The sequence below is a fragment of the Entelurus aequoreus genome, linkage group LG15 (genome assembly GCF_033978785.1).
Source record: "Entelurus aequoreus isolate RoL-2023_Sb linkage group LG15, RoL_Eaeq_v1.1, whole genome shotgun sequence".
NCBI lineage: Eukaryota > Metazoa > Chordata > Actinopteri > Syngnathiformes > Syngnathidae > Entelurus > Entelurus aequoreus.
This window is the reverse complement of record NC_084745.1, coordinates 10,720,139-10,744,762: the sequence shown is the minus strand read 5'-3', so window position 1 is coordinate 10,744,762 and position 24,624 is coordinate 10,720,139. Positions and strand designations below refer to the sequence as shown.

The 24,624-nt window shown below is 40.1% G+C and overlaps 2 protein-coding genes and 1 long non-coding RNA gene across 7 annotated transcripts in view; 1 reads left to right on the top strand and 2 right to left on the bottom strand.

Moving 5' to 3' along the window:
- The window catches only part of dipk1c (divergent protein kinase domain 1C), a 32,736-nt gene extending 16,146 nt beyond the window's left edge, over positions 1 to 16,590 (bottom strand). Inside the window, exons 1-3 of one of the 5 annotated variants that reach the window (XM_062020817.1) lie at positions 16,379 to 16,590; positions 13,040 to 13,156; positions 7,042 to 7,127 (exon numbers count right to left, since the gene is read on the bottom strand). In XM_062020817.1, the coding sequence (XP_061876801.1) occupies positions 7,042 to 7,053 (12 nt within the window). In that variant the 5' untranslated portion in view covers positions 7,054 to 7,127; positions 13,040 to 13,156; positions 16,379 to 16,590. Of the gene's footprint in view, positions 1 to 3,334; positions 4,680 to 7,041; positions 7,128 to 11,611; positions 11,653 to 13,039; positions 13,157 to 16,378 lie in introns of those variants that run through there. The other 4 variants (XM_062020818.1, XM_062020819.1, XM_062020820.1 and 1 more) reach the window with 4 other exon arrangements.
- A 205-nt stretch (positions 16,591 to 16,795) lies between these two features.
- LOC133629802 (cytochrome b5) lies at positions 16,796 to 20,418 on the top strand. Its single transcript, XM_062020814.1, has 5 exons — positions 16,796 to 17,136; positions 17,856 to 17,984; positions 18,111 to 18,140; positions 18,205 to 18,239; positions 20,031 to 20,418. Exons 1-5 carry the CDS (start codon positions 16,999 to 17,001, stop codon positions 20,116 to 20,118), a joined length of 420 nt encoding a protein of 139 aa, XP_061876798.1. The 5' UTR covers positions 16,796 to 16,998; the 3' UTR covers positions 20,119 to 20,418.
- A 1,055-nt stretch (positions 20,419 to 21,473) lies between these two features.
- On the bottom strand, positions 21,474 to 23,879 carry LOC133629803 (uncharacterized). Its single transcript, XR_009821121.1, has 3 exons — positions 22,786 to 23,879; positions 22,643 to 22,714; positions 21,474 to 22,571 (listed from the first exon to the last, which is right to left on the bottom strand). It is a non-coding gene; the product is annotated as an uncharacterized LOC133629803 (long non-coding RNA).
- Between the last annotated feature and the right edge of the window lie 745 nt (positions 23,880 to 24,624).

The window sequence follows — 24,624 nt, the reverse complement described above, 5'->3', positions numbered from 1 at the left end:
AACGGATTTTGTAATAACCTCTGCAAATTGTTATTCCAAAAGGCATCAAAGTTAATTACCATAATGTGTTCAAGAATGTTATTACAAAATGTGGCGTTTTAACACAAGTAGGTAAAAACGTAATATTTATACGGCCAGCAGAAACCTGGAAATAATAAGCACCAATAAAGTACTTTCCTTACTGAATTGTAATTTTTTTCTGTTTTGACAAAAAAATATTTTTTTATTGCATGTATTTTAATTTATGTTACAAAAAATACATTATCATACCTAATATTTTTTTTCTTAAAAGAAGACTAAATAATGTATAAAAATATATCTGCTTGACTTATGTATGAATCCGTAATAACAATATTGTTCATCTTCATGTATTGTTAGTTACATTTGTATAAATTTAGGTTAGAAAGAAGTTTTTATTTTCATGTTTTCTAATAAAGTAACAAATATATTGCAATACATTCCAAACTTTTTGGGTCAAATAAATATCTGATTGACGTATGATTTCAAAGCAAGCTATCAATTTAATTGTACATTGCAAAAATATAATAATAGATTTCACGGGGAAAAAACAACTGGCTGCTCAGTTGCCAGAATTTTACCCTTAAAAAAGCCAATTGTACAATTTTGTACTTTTACAGCAGGGGTGTCCAAACTATGGCCCGCAGGCCTAGTGCCAAGTCCGTTTGGCCTGCGAGACGTCTCAGGTTTTTTATAGTATACATACAGCAATGTTAATATTTGCTTACATGTCCCTTGGCAAGTTTCACTGCAATAAGGCACTTTTGGTAGCCACCCACAAGCTTCTGGTTGAATTTTTGACCACTCCTTTTGACAAAATTGGTGCAGTTCAGCTAAATGTGTTGGTTTTCTGACATGGACTTGTTTCTTCAGCATTGTCAGCAGGTTCTCAATGGGGTTTAAGTCAGGACTTTGGGAAGGCCATTCTAAAACCTTAATTCTAGCCTGATTTAGCCATTCCTATACCACTTTTGACGTGTATTTGGGGTCATTGTCCTGTTGGAACACCCAACTGCGCCCAAGACCCAACCTTTCGGGCTGATGATTTTAGGTTGTCCTGAAGAATTTGGAGGTAATCCTCCTTTTTCATTGTTCCATTTACTCTCTGTAAAGCACCAGTTCCATTGGCAGCAAAACAGGTCCAGAGCATAATACTACCACCACCATGCTTGACGGTAGGGATGGTGTTCCTGGGATTAAAGGCCTCACCTTTTCTCCTCCAAACATTGCTGGGTATTGTGGCCAAACATTTCAATTTTAGTTTCATCTGACCACAGAACTTTCCTCCAGAAGGTCTTATCTTTGTCCATGTGATCAGCAGCAAACTTTAGGTTTTGCTTCTGGAGCAAGGGCTTCCTTCTTGCATGGTAGCCTCTCAGTCCATGGCGATGCAAAACACGCTTGACTGTGGACACTGACACCTGTGTTCCAGCAGCTTCCAATTCAGTGCAGACCTGCTTTTTTTGGTTCTCGGTCGACTTTTGATCATCCTGACCAATTTTCTCTCAGCAGCAGGTGATAGCTTGCGTTTTCTTCCTGATCGTGGCAGTGACAAAACTGTACCGTGCACTTTATACTTACCAACAATTGTCTGCACAGTTGCTCTTGGGACCCTAAGCTGCTTTGAAATAGCTCCAAGTGACTTTCCTGACTTGTTTAAGTCAATGATTCGTTTTGTCAGATCTGTGCCGAGTTCCTTCAACTTTCCCATTGTCGCGTTTGTAACCGAGTCTAATGACTGCATCACATGGGCTCAGACAAGTCAACAGGTGTCGTCAATCATAATCACTCACATGAAGTTAAGAGGCCATGCCATGAAGCTAATTTGATTTGAATGTAACTTTTCTACATCACCAAAATTGATCATGTGTGTGGCTCTTTGTCTACTTTTGACCCAGCAGATTTGCTCACAATTTCAGTAGACCCATAATAAATTCATAAAAGAATCAAAGTTCATGAAAAAATTTTGTGACCAACAAGTATGTGCTCCAATCACTCTATCACAAAAAAATAACAGTTGTAGAAATTATTGGAAACTCAAGACAGCCATGACATTATGTCCTTCACATGTGTATGTAAACTTTTGACCACGACTGTATATACTGTATATACTGTATATATATATATATATATAGTTACTTTATGTGCAGTCTGCATTCGGCCACCAGCCCATTTTTTTAGTCCAATGCGACCCCCCGTGTCACAAAATTTGGACCGTTTTTCAGTATTACACCGTACAGTAATACACCGTACGGTAATACACCGTACAAACAACAACAGCCATAGGTTTTAAGGTTTAAAAAATGTCCGATCAGTCACCAGAATTTTACCGTAAAACACAGTGGTACCAATTTTCCATATGCGAATAATCGTCAATTCTATGATACAATTCTGGCGACTTAGCTGCCAGTCTATAGATTTTTATTTTACGGAGTAAGCGAGTGTGAATGTTGTCTGTCTATATGCGTTGGCCCTGTGATGAGGTGGTGACTTGTCCAGGGTGTACCCCGCCTACCGCCCGAATGCAGCTGAGATAGGCTCCAGCAACCCCAAAAGGGACTAGCGGTAGAAAATGGATGGATGGAAGTACAAAAATATAATGAACAAACGCATCGGCAATTGTGTAATAAAATCATTAGGGGGAATCCTTATAAATGAATATTCATTTATTACTCACTGTTACACACGGCCCTCTGAGGGCAGCCGTAACTGCAATGTGGCCCTCAGTGAAAACCAGTTTGACACCCCGGTTATATGTGGAAGACAAATGTTTCCAAAGAACTCCCTGGTGGTCCTGATGGTGTCTGCGGCCTGTTGTAGATCAGCACCATGGCGCTCACGAGGGACAGAGACCAGCACATGCATCAAGATGGAGGTCATTAAAGGCAGTCTGGTCCATAAATAGTCTGGAATGTCGTGCAGGGACGAAGTTCCCAACTCAGCCCCGATTAGACCCTAAATAGACCTTATATAGAACCTGAATAGACCATAGCTAAAGAACATGAGATGCCATTTTTAACCTCGTTAGAAGAACCTCAGGTCTGGTGACTCTGGTGATGGACAGTTTTGAACATCCGTGAAGATGAGCAAGACGAAAGGGAAGCGGTTTAAAGTCGAGACACGCTTGAGTGGCGGTCTTGTTGACTTTGGATCTGGGTGCTAATCCCCGTGTTTATTCAGGATCTCATCTGCTTCTACTTTGAATTAAGGCGACGTTTGAAAAGATCAAGGCAAGGAAAGCCAACATTTACCCATAATGCATTAGTGCGGACTAACTCGGATGGACAGGTTGGTCACATCATCAACATGTACTCACCAGCCGCTGCAGGATCTTCTTGCTCCTGTCGTCCGTGCAGAAGTCGGACAAGACTCTCCTGTGGACCAGAACTACGCCATTGAGGAGCAGCCAAGACCCGAACCAGAACAAAAGGAAGACCAGCGTACCTCGGCGAGACCACAACCTGAGGCCCAACCAGCGTAGGAAGTAAACCCCGGCGGCCATGACGGCTGTGACCAGGCCCACTGTCTTCAGACGTTGGTCCAAAGTCAAGAAGCGTCTAAGAACTTGAGTAAATCCTGGTCAACATGTCCCCCATGATGGTTTGCACTCCACAGTACAAGATCTCCAACTGGAAGCAGCTGGCGCCGTAACAGGTCCAACAACAAAAGGCGATTGATGCGCGGACATCTGGACTCATTGGACGTCCTCCAGAAGGAGAACCAAAACTATCGCCAGCTGGCCGTGCTCTCTGGGAAAAGGAAATCGAATACTGACAATTGGAATGTCCTTTGTGAAAACAAGGCGGACTTGTTTTCTGGACAAAACCCAAATTCTACAGAACTTGTCACACGAGACAAGACAGTTGTCATCCACTAGCAGCTTTTACGTCTTCAGATCCAACAGAACTGATCTCTCTGATGTCCAAGACAAATACCTCAGAGATGTTTCAAGACTTCTGAGGTTTTTAGTTCTGCTGCACATATTTGTCTTAACCGTCCAAGAACCCGACACATTTTCCTTCAGCTTACTACTTTGTGGTCAGGTTTCAGTCCAAAAAGCTGACTGAGGTTCTGGTGCTGGAGCCCGTCACAGAGATCTCGGGCCCACTTGATGAAGTGGGACGCCCGAGGGAGAGACAAATGAGAACCAGGAGGTGTACTGTTCGGCTCTGACGTGTGTGGCCCCGCAACTTGAGACTGCTCTGATGCGGTTTTGCTTCATGGATCAGAGGTGACCCATGAAGGGTTCTGAGTGTGACTATCACTCACTTGTAGGTCCACCTCATTCTTCCACCATCATGCCAACCATTTCCCTCACAAAGTTCTGTTCAGTCCAAGAGTTTGTCTTCTCGGGTTCATCAAGTCAAAGCAGGAGAAGAAAAAGTGTCTTCTTCGAGATCCAAAAGGTGAGCTGCTCTGTCTGTAGAGCTTCTAGTCCGAGGCACCGCTCTGGATCGGCGTGCAGGTCCTGCGGAACCGCTTGGCATTCTTCAAAGTTTCCAAACACTTTAGACCATGAGCTGCTTCTGTCGGTCTTTTTGTCAGGACAGGTCTGCATCGGGTCGCAGTTCTGAAGATGCACCGGGAGGTCGACTGTGACTTAAACCCTCATTGTGGACTGTCAGGCCTCCTTGGACCACTGCGGACGGAATTTCTTTCCCTCCCCGCCTGCTCCTACTGTGTGTGTGCGTGTGTGTGTGCGTGCACGCTCAGGCATGTCAGTACAGCCTTCCTGCAGTCTTTGCTGCTGCTCTGTGACGCCCCCACATGGCGGCTGGAGGGTTAACACTCACTAAACAAGTGTGGATATGTGTGTGTGGCGGTGGTCTTGGTGGGAGGAACATCGTCCCCCCCCACCCACCTATGATAACATGCTACTGTACCTCTCTCGCTTAGCCCCTCCTCCTCCGTTACCACGGCAGCACATCCCCTTCAGCCACATTAAAGGCCCCCACCCCTTAGATCTGTGCTGTACATTGGAAAGCTGCCAATAAAAATCAGGTTAACAACTCCTGTTTGTTCATTAATTCCTACAGACATAAATAAGGGGAGAGGCCTCTTTAATTTCCCGTCTTGAGGGGTGTTAAAAAGACATTTATTGACACCCCCAAAGTCCAAAAACAGAAATTAACTAGCTCCCTTAGCAACACGCTAACTGGGTGCCAACAGTGCTTTGACCACAACACAACAACACTGGCGCCTCCAAATGAATGTAAACACCAGAGGAGCTGCCATCTGGTGGTACGATCGTGGTACTGCAGGCGGCCCTCACATAAATGTTTCACTTTATTTAGTCAAACGTCTGGAACAGTATTTGTCAATGTGGGCAAAAGTGAGAGGAAATACACCAGTTAAAAGTATTTTACACACAACTGCTTAAGTAAACATCACTAAATCACATTTGTTTCATGAGACGTGTGTGTTTTTGTCCTCTCAAAAGTTTTTTTGATGTTTTTCGCTATCTCAAACTGGTTTTCACTGAGGGCCACGTCGCAGTTATGGCTGTCCTCAGAGGGCTGTTTGTAACAGTAGTGATAAATGTAACTAATGTATAAGGATTCACCTCATGATATTTTTAAAAAATAGCCCATTAATTTAAAAAAAAAAAGTTTAATGTACTCCGTTAAAAAAAAATCTATAGACTGGCAGCTCAGTCGCCAGAATTTTATACCAGAATTGATAGTGTTTTTTTTACAGCATATTACTGCAAATGGAAAAGTGGTACCATTCTTTTTTGGCGGTAAAATTCTGCCGGCTGATTGGACATTTTTTTATTGTAAAATCTATGGTTTTTGCCGTGTATCACTGTAAATGGAAACACGATACCACTGGTTTTTACAGTAAAATTCTGGTAGCTGAGTGGACATTTTTTAACTGAAAAATATATGTTTTTTGAGGCGTACTACTCTAAATGGAAACACGACACCACTGGTTTTTACAGTAAAATTCTGGCGACTGAGCAGCCAGTTATTTTTTACTGTTAAAACTATTGTCATTTTTTACCATAGCATGCTTTGAAATCCTGTGATGAGGTGGCGACCATACTTGCCAACCCTCCCGATTTTCCCGGGAGACTCCCGAATTTCAGTGCCCCTCCCGAAAATCTCCCGGGGCAAGCATTCTCCCGATTTCCACCCGGTCAACTATATTGGGGGCGTGCCTTAAAGGCACTGCCTTTAACGTCCTCTACAACCTGTCGTCACGTCTGCTTTTCCTCCATACGAACAGCGTGCCGGCCCAGTCACATAATATATGCAGCTTTTACACACACATAAGTGAATGCAACGCATACTTGGTCAACAGCCATACAGGTCACACTGAGGGTGGAGTGTATAAACAACTTTAACACTGTTACAAATATGCGCCACACTGTGAACCCACACCAAACAAGAATGACAAACACATTTTGGGAGAACATCCTCACCGTAACACATTAACACAACAGAACAAATACCCAGAATCCCTTGCAGCACTAACTCTTCCGGGACGCTACAATATACACCCCGCACCCCGCACCCTCCATCTCCCGAATTCGGAGGTCTCAAGGTTGGCAAGTATGGTGGCGACTTGTCCAGGGTGTACCCTGCCTTCTGCCGGAATGCAGCTGAAATAGGCTCCAGCAACCCCCGCCACCCCAAAAGGGACAAGCGGTAGAAAATGGATGGATGGATGCTTTGAAATCATACATCAATCTAACATTTATATTTATTTTAACAAAAAAAGGTTGCAATTATTAGGAAACACAAAACTAATAGTTCATTATTATTACAGATTATAACTACTTTCCAACCTAAATTCAAACAAATGTAACTAATGTTATGTTATTAACATGAACAATATTATTACAGAGTCATACATAAACCAAGGAGATACCGAAGTATTTGTATTTTAAGAAAATAAATGTAATAATGATAATATAATTTTGTTACATTAAATAAAAATAAATGCAATTGCGTGCAGTACATGTATTTTTTATGCCAAAACAGAAAGAATGAATACATTTAGTAAGAAAAGATAAAGTACCTTATGACGCATATTATTTCCTGGCTTTGGCAGGCCATATAAAATGTGGCGGGCCAGATCCGGCCCCCGGGCCTTGAGTTTGACACCTGTGGAAATAAAAGCACGGAATGAAGCAGTAAACGTGGCGGGACGGCAAGGCAAACAACTCATTGTTCTCTCTGGTAGGTTCTCCCTTCCCTCCTCTCCCAGCTGATGTTCATCAGTCAAAGTCTGCTTTGGCTTCAAGTTCATGTCATCTCTTAATGTTAAACATGTGCACCACGTCACAGTCTGCCGCTGCGCACGCCAGAAAAACCGACGAGTCGTCAATCGATTGCAAAGAAAGTTTTTAAAAATAGCCCACAATGGGGTTAAGAAAAAAAAGATGGCAGACGATTCATCCACTGGCGTCCCTGAACCACAAATCAACATCAAATCAACTTTATTTATAAGGCACATTTAAAATTCACCACAGGGGTAGCCAAAGTGCTGTACAATGGGCAGGTTAAAAATAATACGAGAACCGAGCAAACACAACACAACACAAACAGAACACGATAAAAAATAAATAAATAAAATATAAAAACATAAAAACAGGTTCACAGCAGGTGTATTATGGGGCGCCATTGCAGGATGGATATCACTCAGTGTTAAAAGCCATGGAATAAAAGTATGTTTTTAAGAGAGATTTAAAAACAGGAAGAGAGGAGGCTTGTCTAACACTCAGAGGTAGGTTGTTCCAGAGCTTGGGAGCAGCAGCGGCGAAAGCTCTGTCACCTCTAAGCTTCAGCCTTGTGTCCGGGACCGTCAGTAGCAGCTGATCGGCTGATCTTAGGGATCGGGTGGGGCAGTAAGGCTGAAGGAGGTCGGAGAGATATGTTGGCGCGAGGTTGTTTAGACATTTAAAAACAAATAAAAGGAGTTTAAAATTGATTCTGTAACGCACAGGGAGCCAGTGAAAGGACGCTAATATAGGGGTGATGTGCTCATGTCTGCGGGTCTGTGTTAGCAGAAGAGCAGCAGAGTTCTGCACGAGCTGCAGGCGGGCGAGGGAGGCCTGGCTAATGCCTACATACAGGGCATTGCAGTAGTCTAAACGAGTCGAGATAAAGGCGTGGATTAATTTCTCGAGATCATGTCCTGATAGAAGCGGTTTCACTTTCGCTATTTGGCGTAATTGATAAAAGCTTTTTTGTACGACGCTGCTGATTTGTTTTTCGAATTTAAAATCTGAGTCGAACTTTACCCCCAGGTTTGTGACACAGTCGCTGAGATACGGGGTCAGAGTGCCGAGGTCAACGTTGAGGGAGGGGGAGCGACTTGGACCGAACAACATAACTTCTGTTTTGTCTTCATTTAGGCTCAGGAAGTTAGCTGAAAGCCAGGCTTTGATGTCGTGCAGGCAGTCAATAAGACGTTGAACCGTGTTATTTTGTGCCATGGGAAAATAAATCTGGCAATCATCGGCATGAAAATGAAATGCAATATCGTACTTCCTAAAAATAGAACCAAGGGGGAGAAGGTAAAGCGCAAATAAGATTGGGGCAAGGATTGAGCCCTGGGGAACCCCATGTGGTAAAGGAGCTGTGGAAGACATAAAACTGTCTATTTTTACACAAAAACTCCTGTCAGTTAGGTACGACCGGAACCAGTTGAGGGCGGCGCCCTTAATGCCCACACAGTTCTCAAGACGAGTGATTAAGGTGGCGTGGTCGACGGTGTCGAAAGCAGCAGACAGATCTAAAAGCACTAGGACAACATATTTACCAGAATCAGTTGACAGGAGGATATCGTTAAAAACTTTTGAAAGCGCTGACTATGTGCTGTGGAGGGCTTTAAAACCGGACTGGAACAACTCAGTGATACCATTATCCTCTAAGAAGGGCAACAATTGACTGTAGACAACATACATTGAAGGGGTATATACTGTGTGGCGCAGGCATCTACACGGACACCTATAAGCTGAGCTTGCGTTTAATTATTTATTTACATATATGTATATATATATATATATATATACACAAATATACATACACATATATACACACGTATATACAGTACAGGCCAAAAGTTGACAACACAACTGATGGTCCCAACCCCATTGATAAAGCAATAAATTCCACTAATCAACCCTGATAAGGCACACCTGTGAAGTGAAAACCATTCCCCCTTGAAGCTCATCGAGAGAATGCCAAGAGTATGCGAAGCAGTAATCAGAGCAAAGAGTGGCTATTTTCAAGAAACTAGAATACAAAACATGTTTTCAGTTATTTCACCTTTTTTTGTTAAGTACATAACTCCACATGTGTTCATTCTTAGTTTTGATGCCTTCAGTGACAATCTACAATGTAAATAGTCATGAAAATAAAGAAAAAACATTTAATGAAAAGGTGTGTCCAAACTTTTGACCTGTACTATTGTCAGAATAATTGTATCAATCAATCAATCAATGTTTATTTATATAGTCCTAAATCACAAGTGTCTCAAAGGGCTGTACAAGCCACAACGACATCCTGTATCCAAGTTATCACAAAACTTTGTGTTTCAATGAGTTCCCGGCGAGCAGACAAAAGCTGTTTTTGATCTTACCACTCAAAAGGCTTGTAAAACTCCACTGTGTAGGATGGGAAGCGACATGAAGGTGTGGGTTTCTTTCATGTATTGTAATCCACAGGAAGATTTTGTCTTGACCCGAGATCTACAAAGCGGAGAGGAAGCAGGACCTGACTCCCTCCCCCCTCCAGGCACCTTTTCTTTGAACTGTTTTGTAACCAAAGGCGACGGCTGTTAACGACCCCCCTTCCTTTAGAAACAGCGGTTGCCATGTAATCAGGGAAAGTCCAAATAAAAAAGGAGGCGTACAATCTTTCGTCAAAGCGTAGTGGGACACTGTAAAAGGGTACAGGTCTACGCGTTTCTCCTCAATTGAGCTAAATTGAATTCTGTCTCTGTTTAATTCCTTGCTTCTTTGTCTGTTTAATAGATTGTGAACCTGACAACTATACATATACATATATAAAGAAACATATAAACATACGTATGTATATACATATATATCAGAGCTGGGTGATTAATTTGAGTTCGATCCCGATGATCAACTGGTAGCATATTTCCTCGATCAAACATGGCGGATAGTTACCGCAGTAGTAAACAGTGCGGAAGCAACAATGCTTAGTATAATCCTGCATTGAACAATCCACCTTTATTGACCTTGATCCTGTGTGCGTCTGTCGATGTGTTTGTGTACGCTTGTGTGTTTTTGTGAGTCAGTTTATGTTTGTGTGCGACCTCGTGAAAGTAAATCTTGTCACGACGTAATGAATGTTCAATTAGCGTTGTGCCTCTTCCCCTTACACATCTGCACTATGACGAACACTCGCACAGTAGTTGAAACAAAACATTTAAAAGGAGCAGCGGCTTTATTGACACTATACATTTGAAGGGGGCATTACAGTTTTTCAGGGGGTCCCCTGCCAAAAACTGATTCCCGCTGTGTGAGTGTGTTAAATCTGCACTGCTGGGGCTTTATCTGTCCACAACTGATTACGTGTATGAAAACACTTATAGTCGTGGTTATTGTAAGGATTTGATTCAAGCCTTTATCGTGTCCTAAAAATGACAAGAGTTGGCCATTTTTATGATATTAATGACACTGTTGTTGATGTGCTTGAACCGTGTTTAAAAGGTACATACAATATTAGTTGTTCTTTCAAGCAAATAATAAATACTAATAAAGTGTTTGGATGTATTCATTAAATCAATGTATTATTGGTTGGCAAGAGAGGATTCAAAGTAATATTTTGAAACTTTAACTATTTTACTTTAACACTCTGGCAGCCATAAGTTGTCGTTTGTGGTAGATTTGAGCTTTTTAAAGGGTACTTCAACCCGTAAACAGTACAATATGTACTTTATTATCATATATGTAACTCTCTTATCGGTAATCTAACAATTTTTGCAGAGATGAACTGTGTCATAATCAAAGTATTATATTGAATCACTTTTACCCCCCAAGAATAGAGTGTAATTCTTTTGTGTTCCTGATGTTTCCCTCTTGGGGACCCTTTGGGACTGTGCGACAAGGGGTGGCACTTTCGTGACTTCTGCGGTGCTTTTTTGTGAACTTTTGGATCTGCACAATAAGGAGGCACTTGAAGAAAAATGGGCTGCATGGTAGAGTCGCCAGAAGAAAGCCATCACTCCAAATTACTTTGTTCCAGAAGTTTTGAGGCTTGTCTCTGTGCTGTTTGGCGTAATGTAAGCGGGATACTTTGTGACATTTGCGCAGAAATGGCTTTCTTCTGGCGACTCGACCATGCAGCCCATTTTTCTTTAAGTGCCTCCTTATTGTGCATCTTGAAACAGCCACACCACAATTTCTCAGAGAGTCCTGTATTTCAGCTGAAGTTATTTGTGGATTTTTCTTTGCACCTCGAACGATTTTCCTGGCAGTTGTGGCTGAAATCTTTGCTGGTCTACCTGAATCCCTCATTTTCCTCTACTTAATCAGCGTTTGAACACTGCTGATTGGCATTCTCAATTCCTTGGATATCTTTTTATACCCCTTTCCTGTTTTATGCAGTTCAATTACCTTTTCTCGCAGATCCTTTGACAATTATTTTGCCTTCCCCATGACTCAGAATCCAGAAACATCTGTGCAGCACTGGATGAAAGATGCAATGGTCTGTCAGAAGCCCAGAAACTCACTGACCTTTTATACACACACATTAATTACAAACAAACATGTCACAGGTGAGGATTGGAACCTTGATTAGCCATTCAAAGCTGTTTGTGTCAACTTTTGTGCATGTTATCAGATCAAAGTCACTGGGGTATGTCAACTTTTGATCAGGGTCATTTGGGTACTTTCTTTTTTCATTTTGATTGAAAAAGAGTAAACACAGTTGTTTGCCAATAAATAGCTTCACACAACCATTAAGCATGAGTGGAAGAAAGGTTTTTGTGTTATCATTCATATTCTCTGAAGAATGGCCAAGAAATCATAAATTCTTCCAGGGTATGTAAACTTATGAGCACGACTGTATCGGACACCTTCGTCTCCTTAGACGTATCCTTGCTCATCCATGCGGACTGGACACTGGCAGTTGGTGGGCGGCCGAGGGTGGAGTCAGCTCTCTTGGTTGCTTTGTTGGGTCTGCTCCTGTCTCTGGCCATGCTCCCCCCCACCTCTGCAGACGATGGCGTGGAACACCGCAGAGGTCACCACAGTGTATATGTTTTTTGTTGTAGTTGTTTTACTTTAATGTTTTACTTTAATGTTCTTTGATGTTTCCCTCTTACACAAGTTTATGTGTGCTATGGCTATGAGTTTGTTTTCCCTTGGCCTCAGTCTGGACCCCATCTCCAGGGGCCCAGGCTTAGACTGAATTTTTTTTCTCAACCCTCCTCCCCCAGCTTTTACCAGTTTCTCACCTTTTTTGTAAGGGCAGCCGGAAGTTGGCAGACCCATCAGCGATCCTGTTCTGTGTCTCCCTGTAATGTTTGTCTGATCTTAAGTTAAAGTACCAATTATTTTCACACAGACACTAGGTGTGGTGAAATGTGTCCTCTACATTTGACCCATCCCCTTGTTCACCCCCTGGGATGTGAAGGGAGCAGTGGGCAGCAGCGGTGGCAGCACTCGGGAATCATTTTTGGTGATTCTAGAATGGGATTGTCCTGAAAATCTTAAATCTTATTAAAGTATTTCTGGTTCTGATTCTGATTAATTTAATGAATACATCCAAACACTATACATAGTCATCATGTGCATAAACAAAGAACAGTTAATATTGTATGTAGCTTCTAAACGAGAAAGGTTTTAGCACATCAACATCGGATCAATAACAGTCCTTTACAATCTCATCAATACCTTATAAATGGCCAATTCTGTCATTTTTAGGACACGATTAAATAATTTCAAACACATAATGTTACAATAACCACAACTATAAAGTGTTTGTTTTACATGTAGTAATCAGCTGTGTGCAGATGAAGATGAATAATAGATGTAACTTACAGTTGACTCTGTGGGTGGGCTGCCATGAGTAGGGTCTGGCTGTGGCGCCCCAGTAATCCTGCCCTGAATGCGGACTTGCAGGCACTCAGAACATCTATGTGACTGTATTGGTCCCGACTAGGAGAATTAACACACCCAGTAATTTCATCAGAATTTTTGTTTACGTGTCTGCTAAGAATTGCACTCGTCTAACATGTTCTAAAAAAACAACTTTGTAGACAGACACTTAGTGCTCTTTTTGTAAAGAACAATGTCATGGCTGTCTTGAGTTTCCAATCATTTCTACAACTCTTATTTTTTTGTGACAGAGTGATTGGAGCACATACTTATTGGTCACAAAAAACATTCATGAAGTTTGGTTCTTTTATGAATTTATTATGGGTCTACTGAAAATGTGAGCAAATCTGCTGGGTCAAAAGTATACATACAGCAATGTTAATATGTGGTTACATGTCCCTTGGCAAGTTTCACTGCAATGAGGCGCTTTTGGTAGCCATCCACAAGCTTCTGGTTGAGTTTTTGACCACTCCTCTTGACAAAATTGGTGCAGTTCAGCTAAATTTGTTGGTTTTCTGACATAGATTTTTTCTTCAGCATTGTCCACACGTTTAAGTCAGGACTTTGGGAAAGCCATTCTAAAACCTTAATGACATCACATGGACAAAGATAAGACCTTCTGGAGGAAAGTTCTGTGATCAGATTAAACTAAAATTTAGCTGTTTGGCCACAATACCCAGCAATATGTTTGGAGGAGAAAAGGTGAGGCCTTTAATCCCAGGAACACCATCCCTACTGTCAAGCATGGTGGTGGTAGTATTATGCTATGGCCTGTTTTGCTGCCAATTGAACTGGTGCTTTACAGACAGTAAATGGGACAATGAAAAAGGAGGATTACCTCCAAATTCTTCAGGACAATCTAAAATTATCAGCCTGGTGGTTGGGTCTTGAGCGCTGTTGGGTGTTCCAACAGTACAATGAATAAGTAAAAAACACACGTCAAAAGTGGTAAAGGAATGGCTAAATCAGGCTAGAATTAAGGTTTTAGAATGGCCTTCCCAAAGTCCTGAATCAAACATGTGGACAATGCTAAATAAACAAGTCCATGTCAGAAAACCAACAAATTTAGCTGAACTGCACCAATTTTGTCAAGAGGAGTGGTCAAAACTTCAACCAGAAGCTTGTGGATGGCTACCAAAAGCGCCTTATTGCAGTGAAACTTGCCAAGGGACATGTAAGCAAATATTAACATTGCTGTATGTATACTTTTGACCCAGCAGATTTGGTCACATTTTCAGTAGACCCATAATAAATTCATAAAAGAATCAAACTTCATGAATGTTTTTTGTGACAAACACGTATGTGCTCCAATCACTACATCACAAAAAAATAAGAGTTGTAGAAATTATTGGAAACTCAAGACAGCCATGACAATATGTTCTTTACAAGTGTATGTAAACTTTTGACCACAACTGTATATACACACACACATTTATATACAGTATATACACACACACATGTATACATATATGTATGTATACACATGTATATATATTTATTTATTATTTAGTTTTAATTGAATTTATTTATTTTTTGGGACTCACTTTTCATGTTCATTTTTCTAAACTCTAAAGGGTAGTAGCTCTAGCGTACGCACACCAGGTATGACATATAGTACAACTTTGTACTCACATTAATATTATGCCCTAATTTGTATTGTAGTTTTATTTATAGTTTTTATATCTATTATTGCATATTATTTGTGTATGTTTTCTAGGTTGTTAAAATTCTACAATTTTCTTTAGGTGAGGGAAAATTCAAATAGGTGATGTCACTGCCAAAGCATTGGAAAATGGCACCCACCGACTTATCAATCAATCAATGTTTACTTATGTAGCCCTAAATCACGAGTGTCTCAAAGGGCTGCACAAGCCACAACGACATCCTCGGTTCAGATCCCACATCAGGGCAAGGAAAAACTCAACCCAATGGGACAATGAGAAACCTTGGAGGGGACCGCAGATGTGGGAACCCCCCCACCCCCTGGGCGATCGGTGCAATGGACGTCGAGTGGATCTAGCATAATATTGTGAGAGTCCAGTCCATACTGGATCTAACATAATAGTGAGAGTCCAGTCCATAGTGGATCTAACATAATAGTGAGAGTCCAGTCCATAGTGGGGCCAGCATTTACAAAGAAAACAACAGAAAATAAAATAATTGCCAACATTTCAGAATAATTCCCACCGATAGAGTAATATTTGTGTACATTAAATTATACTGATCTACATATTTTCGTATAACTGATACTAGTGATTGGTTCCTTGATTTAAAATAAAATACTTCCAGTCATATAATATAGGGATGTCCGATAATGGCTTTTTGCCGATATCCGATATTGTCCAACTCTTTAATTACCGATACCGATATCAACCGATACTGTCGTGGAATTAACACATTATTATGCCTAATTTGGACAACCAGGTATGGTGAAGATAAGATCCTTTTTAAAAATAATAATAAAATAAAATAAGATAAATAAATTAAAAACATTTTCTTGAATAAAAAAGAAAGTAAAACAATATAAAAACAGTTACATAGAAACTAGTAATTAATGAAAATGAGTAAAATTAACTGTTAAAGGTTAGTACTATTAGTGGACCAGCAGCACGCACAATCATGTGTGCTTACGGACTGTATCCCTTGCAGACTGTATTGATATATATTGATATATAATGTAGGAACCAGAATATTAATAATAGAAAGAAACAACCCTTTTGTGTGAATGAGTGTTAATGGGGGAGGGAGGTTTTTTGGGTTGGTGCATTAATTGTAAGTGTATTGTGTTTATGTGGATTTAATAAAAATTTAAAAAACAATAAAAAACAAACAAACACGATACCGATAATAAAAAAACGATACCGATAATTTCCGATATTACATTTTAAAGCATTTATCGGCATCTCTAATGTAATATAAAAATAATAGTTCCAGTCCGACATACACAATACAAAGCACTTAGGAGCGGACCTGGGTTTGACCTCTGACCTTCGGGCAAAACTAGACATTTGTCAGACAATAAAGTCGTCGTCACTTGTCATTATAATAATTTAGAACCATTTTGAAGGTTTTTATTGTTATATTGACATGTCTCCTCATGTTCATTTCATCTTTTTGCTTTTGCTCTATTCACCACAGCACTAGTATCGTATTAGCCTTGCACATACGAGTTATTTAAGCATTTGTTTCCATTGTGTTTGTTGTTTTGTTGAGTAAACTGTTGATATTTGTTGTTTACATTGAAGAAAGAGAGCACAGTCTACCTTGTGTGTCAAAACATACCTGGCTGGCTCTGAATGGGAGACAAGAGACAAGATGGAGGTTGCCTCTTCAAAAAGACAAAACATATAATTTGGGGTAAAAACACTGATAGAGTTGACTACTTTGACGCGTTAGGGGGACGTTGGTAGTAGTTGGAAATGACAACACAAAGTTTGGAACAAGTTATTTCATATTATTTAACGGGTTCATGAAACATCCGCGGCAAGAGTGACTTCCTGATGGCCGCACGTGAACCTGTATTTAGCCACGCCCACTAAATAAATGGGTGTTGAAGCACATCCAATCAGAAAGTCGACTGAAAGTCCGCAACCAATAGAAACGCTTAGGGGCGTTTAAAAAAAACATTGCAATAAACTTTGGGAAATACTGTAAAGTACAAGGAGTTATAACACCACCTGACCGGAAATGGCTTTCCAAAATAAAGCATACATTCAACGTTAAGCGCTCGTTGAGTTTATTTTGAAGCTACAAACCGGAGTTCAAGTTATCTGAAACTATGCTTAGATTATTAACAGCAAGTAGGGTAAATGTCGACGACTGTGCGGAGTTTAAAGTCGTGCTTTAAGGTAAAGTTTGGTTTTCCTTTACGGCGACGTGCCTGTTAGATCTCAGCGAGACAGATGGCGGACGAGGAAGAGACGAGTCCCGATGGGCTGAAATATTTCCGACTGGCGGAGATAGAGTCGCAGAACACGTTCAAGTCCACTTGGATCATCATCCACTACAAAGTCTACGATGTCACCGAGTTCCTGGAGGAGGTGAGGACGCACACGCACACACACACGCGCGCGCACGAAGACCCCCCCTCACAAAATGTGGCCCACTTTGCACCGGAAGTAGACGGGGGAGACTCAATCTATTTCTTGAAGGACCTGTCACGCCAAATTTCTTCCCTCTACAAAAACCTTCCCTCCCCCATTTACTTCCGTGGTCATGTTTCCTCTTACGTCATTGACAGCGATCGATAGCACTTCGGCTTTGACAGCTGCTGGAATCTGAAGATATCGATTATTGTTGTTTTTTTTGTACAGGCGCGAAACAGGACAGTCGCGTGCAGGTTAAGGACCCCCGGCAACTTTGTGATTTTATTGGACGCAGCCCCGGAAGTAAATGGGGGAGGGAAGGTTTTTGTAGAGGGAAGAAATTTGGCGTGACAGACCCCCTCAGGTGAAGATACTCCACTTAACTGGTTTAAGGACACAGTTGTACATATTGCGACTAAAACAAAAGTAATGTTTGTGTGTAAAAGTAGAGTAAAAGACCTTCACTTAAACGTGTCCTAAGACAATGTTCTAGAAGTCCTTCAACAAAGAGTTTGGACTGTTGTCATGGTTACGTGGAAGGACATTTGCATGCTGCCATTGATGGTGGATGCGGCGTGAAGGCCACCTGAGGTCATGTCCGTGCCTTGATATCTTATCCTCTTATCAAAAAAAAAATGTTTATGATGCGTTCAATGTCCAACCCTTGTTTCCAGCACCCTGGCGGGGAGGAGGTCCTGAGGGAGCAGGCGGGCGGAAACGCCACCGAGAGCTTCGAGGACGTGGGACACTCGAGCGACGCCCGGGAGATGGCCAGCCAGATGGTCATTGGCGAGCTGCACCCGGTCTGACCAGTCTCCTTTTATATAGCTTGTAGCCCCGAGACGTAAAAAAAACAACTAGACAAAGATGGCGTCCTGTGTTTAGTTGACAAACATGACTCAGCGTTATCTTTTTGTTTGTTTTTGCAGGACGACAGAGACAAGCTGGCCCAGCCGTCGGTAAGTTTGCTTTTTGCTTTCAGTGGAGGCTTCATAAAGAGCCTGAGGTTTGTTTGTTTTCCAGGAAAGTCTGGTGACCACCTTGAACGACGAAGAAAGGTACACACATTCTTCTATTTGTTACCTTCTTGAGACCTCTGAAAAAAGCCTTTTTTTTTTTTGATTGATTGAGACTTTTATTAGTAGATTGCACAGTACAGTAAATATTCCGTACAATTGACCACTAGATGGTAACACCCGAATACGTTTTTGAACTTGTTTAAGTCGGAGTCCACGTTAATCAATTCATGGTATAAATATATACTATCAGCATAATACAGTCATCACACAAGTTAATCATCAGAGCTCCGGAGTATAAGTCGCACCGGCCGAAAATGCATAATAAAGGAAAAAAACATATATAAGTCGCACTGTATTATAAGTCGCATTTTTTGGGGAAATTTATTTGATAAAACCCAACACCAAGAATAGACATTTGAAAGGCAATTTAAAATAAATAAAGAATAGTGAACAACAGGCTGAATAAGTGTACGTTAAATGACGCATAAATAACCAACTGAGAACGTGCCTGGTCTGACTTGGTAGGATATGTACAGCGAGCAGCGAGAAAGCATAAGAACAAGTATATACATTTGATTATTTACAATCCGGGGAGGTGGCATGTGGTGGGGGGAGGGTGTTAGTCTAGGGTTGTAGGGTTATGATAAAAGTCGTAATTTTTACTCGACGCAAGTCAAGATTTTACAAGAAAAACTGAACAGTTGTGCAATCTTCTGATAAAAGTTGGAATTTTACTCAGTAACAGTCGCAATTTTACAAGAAAAGCCTAAAATGTTGGCAATTTTATGAAAAGAGTCGTAATTTTACTCGACAAATGACACAATTTTATAAGAACACTTTAAAATTTTGGCAAAATGATGACAAAAGTCAGCTGGTCACCTGCCAGGTTTTTTCGGGGATGAATAGGGAAGTCCTTCTTTAGCTGCTGTCTTGTTTTATCATATATTGCTGCCCGTGCCACTTTTGTATACACATTAAATCAACAAAAAATCCTGACTTTGGAGTAGAGATGTCCGATAAATGCTTAAAAATGTAATATTGGAAATTATCGGTATCGTTTATTTTTTTATCGATATCGTTTTTTAATTTATTTTTAATTTTTTTTTTATTAAATCAACATAAAAAACACAAGATACACTTACAATTAGTGCACCAACCCAAAAAAACACCCTACCCCATTTACACTCATTCACTCAAAAGGGTTGTTTCTTTCTGTTATTAATATTCTGGTTACTACATTATATATCAATATATATCAATACAGTCTGCAAGGGATACAGTCCGTAAGCACACATGATTGTGCGTGCTGCTGGTCAACTAATAGTACTAACCTTTAACAGTTAATGTTACTCATTTTCATTAATTACTAGTTTCTATGTAACTGTTTTTATATTTTTTTACTTTCTTTTTTTAATTCAAGAAAATGTTTTTAATTTATTTATCTTATTTTATTAATTTTTTTTAAAAAGGACCTTACCTTCACCATACCTGGTTGTCCAAATTAGGCAAGATAATGTGTTAATTCCACGACTGTATATATCGGTATCGGTTGATATCGGTATCAGTAATTAAAGAGTTGGACAATATCGGAATATCGGCAAAAAGCCATTATCGGACATCCCTACTTTGGAGCAATATTCACGGACTAGTATTTGGCTCTATATTAGATGTAATGGTTTTCCATATTGGGACCATGATTTCGGTCCTAACTTGTTCACCGGTCCTCATTTGAAAGGTACTTTTCCTTGTTGATGTCTCAAGAAGGGTAGAAATACAAGAACACACACACACACACGCTGACACTCATGTGCACTTACATTGGCCTTGCAGCTGGTGGCCTAACTGGTTCATTCCGGCCGTGGTCGTCGTCATCGTCACACTGGTGTACCGCCTCTACACAGCCGAGAGCGAGGCATGACATCATCGCCTGCCGCAGTGACATCATCACCGCCCTCACTAACAGCCGAAGCTCCGCCCTGCAGGCGAGCCGGGGCCAACTGAAATTGCACTTGTGAAAATTGTCATTACGATTTTAGCCATGAAATTTTTTAAATATATATATTTTTTATTCTACGTGATGTAATCCATTTGAAATCATGCAAGGGGAGGTGCTCCAAGTCATGTGACCAAACAAGCAAAACAACAGGGCATGAACAAACTCATGAATGCTAATAAGTGGCTGCACTCGACTTGAATGGGACCAAATAAAATCATTAAGGCACAATTATGTATTTTGTCAATTATTATATTCCAATAACAGTGGTACTTTGAATTTACTAGCTAAATTAGTTCTGTGACGGAGCTCTTAACTCAAAACACTTGTATCTCAAATCAACGTCTGATTGAAATGTATTGAAATCAATTTAATCTGTGCTTGGTTCCCCAAAACACCACAACTTTAACATGCATTTTAAAGAAAAACATGAACCTTTAGATACCGTATTTTTCGGAGTATAAGTCGCACGGGCCGAAAATGCATAATAAAGAAGGGAAAAAACATATATAAGTCGCACTGGAGTAAAAGTCGCATTTTTTGGGGAAATGTATTTGATAAAACCCAACACCAAGAATAGACATTTGAAAGGCAATTTAAAATAAATAAAGAATAGTGAACAACAGGCTGAATAAGTGTACGTTATATGAGGCATAAATAACCAACTGAGAAGGTGCCTGGTATGTTAACGTAACATATTATGGTAAGAGTCATTCAAATAACTATAACATATAGAACATGCTATACGTTTACCAAACAATCTGTCACTCCTAATCGCTAAATCCCATGAAATCTTATACGTCTAGTCTCTTACGTGAATGAGCTAAATAATATTATTTGATATTTTACGGTAAGGTGTTAATAATTTAACACACAAGTCGCTCCTGAGTATAAGCCGCACCCCCGGCCAAACTACGAAAAAAACTGCGATTTATAGTCCGAAAAATACGGTAATAAATATTGTATAAAAACAATACGTGCCCAAACTCTTTCCACTGAGAGCCACAGACTGACAAATCAAAGCAGTGACGTGCAGTCAGGTGAGGCGGGGCCTCACCTGCCATCATGGGAAGAAAAAAAATGTAAAAAGAAAAAAAAAGAATTAAATTGTTATATGTATCCAGTGATTATACTATACAGTTATTTTCCATTTAACTTCACCAGTTTTAGATTATTTTTATTCAAAATTGCTGAATTTTCACATTTGCCGTTCAAATACTGAAAAGAGACGGTGCGGTGAGTCACCAGCCAGTTGAGGCACGTCAACATGGATTGCGCAATGACTCGGCTAACTGCTGGCCTGCTGTGCAGTGAGACCGTATTGCTATATGAATTATATTATACATTTCCATAGTTTAGTTAGCTGAGGTATATAATGTACAGTGTATTTTGTCAACAACTGTATGTGTGTAACGTATTTCTTGTGCTGAGCAATCATAAAACTGCTGCGAAGACACACTGGCTGAGGCTCGCAGTAATCCCGCCTCCTGGTGGTAGAGGGCGGTAGTGATCCCAGATATCATTCTTGCGACTACTCGGCTGCAGAAGAAGTGACAACAAGCAGCAACAGTTAGCAGCGATCGTTTATTTTTTCCTCTTGCCTGGACTATTAACATGGAGGATTACATATCTAAAATAAAACAGTTTTCTAAACTGGACTTTCAATCGAAGCAGGAGGTAATAATTAAAGGATCATCTCCATCGAGACAGAGAGACTTTTAAAACTGAAGAAAGATAAGGAAAACTTCTATAAACAAGTTATCGATGCTTTTGTTCACAAGGAGCGGCGCATGGACTTCATTCATAAGTAAAGGTAAGACCATAACGTTTTTTTTAATTAAATGTGCTTTTTTGTGTGCTACAGTTTGTATGTGTAAAGTTAAAGTTAAGTTAAAGTACCAATGATTGTCACACACACACTAGGTGTGGTGAAATTTGTCCTCTGCATTTGACCCATCCCCTTGACAACACCCTGGGAGGTGAGGGGAGCAGTGGGCAGCAGTGGCGCCACGCCCGGGAATCATTTTTGGTGATTTAACCCCCAATTCCAACCCTTGATACTGAGTGCCAAGCAGGGAAGAATGCTGCTATGAGCTTTTAAACATAATCCGTTAACTGCTGCCAATGAAATGGTGAATAAGATACTCTTTAGGGTTCATATGTTTGTAAATCTGACTGTGATGAAGTCAGTGCCTCACCTGACATGAACCTCACCGCACGTCACTGATACGTACACAAGTTGCTAAAAAAAAAAGCTAGTATAATGACGTTAGCAATTTTTTTTTGTTGCAAAATTAACAAAAAAGCTATCATGCCGATGCTAAGGATTGGCCCGTGGGTCGTCAAAAAATGAGCTACAGGCCGCACTTTGGACACCCCTGCAATAGAAGATAGTGCAAACCAGTACATTAGTGTTTGTAGTAATGTAATAATAATGTACAATATTTACCTTGGAGAGTGGACTTCTACGATGTCTCTATCCAGCTGCTTCTCCGTCAAACACACCATCAGCAGCTTTTTCCTATTTTAATCGATTAATATCAGTTATTTAGGTATAATCCTTACATTCTCGACTGGCTCTATCTGCCTCACCATGGTGCAGACTAGCATTGATACGCTCCACCAAGTTGGCTAGCTCCACGCCATACTTGCCAACCCTCCCGAATTTTCCGGGAGACTCCCGAATTTCAGTGCCTCTCCCGGGACAACCATTCTCCTGAATTTCTCCCGATTTCCAGCCGGACTTAAGGCACGCCCCCTCCAGGTCCGTGCGGACCTGAGTGAGAACAGCCTGTCGTCACGTCCGCTTAGCCAACCGAAAAGTAACCACAGAACACCATACCGTATAGTGTTCTGTGGTTACTTTTTGGTTGGCCAACGGTTTACGTTGTATTGTAGTTAGGAAGTGTGGGAGTCTTTTTTTTTCTTTTCAAAACCTTTATTTATAACATTGAACATTTACATACAATAAAAATAAATAAATAATAATCAAAACAAGTACAGAAACAGTACAAAACAGCATCAGGGGGTTTGTAAACTCAATAAAGCAACTAAAGAAGAATGCAAAATATACATACATATATATATATACATATATATATGTATATATATATATACATACATACATACATACATACATACATATATATATATATATATATATATGTAACAAAATGTAAAGCCATAGGGTCACACAAGTTCCGTAAATAATCCAAATTTGGAGCACAGCATCATCCTTTCCACAGCTTTTTGGTTGTTAGAGGTAGAGAGTGTTTTAATGTAGAGTTCTAAATCTTTTTTAAAGGCACAAAAAAAAAGGTTGGGTATTGAGAAACTTACATTTATGAATATAAAACTTAGCCAATAGTATAATGAGGTGGTTAAGGTAAAATTAATTTTCAATTTTTTTTCATATAGTGTAAATCCAAATATCACATCTTTAAAACAAAGCACAAATTTGTCATGGGCATGTGTGGGAGTCGGTTCTGAAGTATGAAGTAAAGAGACGTAACTTCATCACCTCGCCTGGTTATTGACTCCAACCCAGAATATTACACTGCCCATACCTATGCTCCTTCAAAGGCTGTGCTACTGGCTGCAAAGGATTGCACTTTCAAATACAACAATGAGTAGACGAGTGTTATGTGTGTATATGTGTAAATAAATGAACACTGAAATTCAAGTATTTATTTTATTTATATACATATTATACATATATATATACATATATATATATATATATATATATATATATATATATATATATATATATATATATATATATATATATATATATATATATATATAGCTAGAATTCACTGAAAGTATTTATTTTATTTTATAAGAAATACTTGAATTTCAGTGAATTCTAGCTCTAAATATACTCCTCCCCCTTAACCCTGACCTCGCCCACCTCAAACCACCCAACCCCCCCAAATATCTCGAATTTGGAGGTCTCAAGGTTGGCAAGTATGCTCCACGCTCTGTCATTTTTCTGATAATTTCTTTCTTTAATTCAGTGAATATCAACCGCTTGGCGGTGGGGAATCTTGTAACTCAAAGTGTTTGCTTGCAAGCATAACAATTAGTTGAGAGACAGCTCTTATCTCAAAACACTCTTAAAGGCCTACTGAAATTAATTTTTTTGATTTAAACGGGGATAGCAGATCCATTCTATGTGTCATACTTGATCATTTCGCGATATTGCCATATTTTTGCTGAAAGGATTTAGTATAGAACAACGACGATAAAGTTCGCAACTTTTGGTCTCTGATTTAAAAAAAAGCCTTGCCCCTAACGGAAGTAGCGTGACGTAGTCAGTTGTTCGCTTCCTCGTATTTTCCTATTGTTTTCAACGCAGCTAGAGCGATTCGGACCGAGAAAGCGATGATTACCCCATTAATTTGAGCGAGGATGAAAGATTCGTGGATG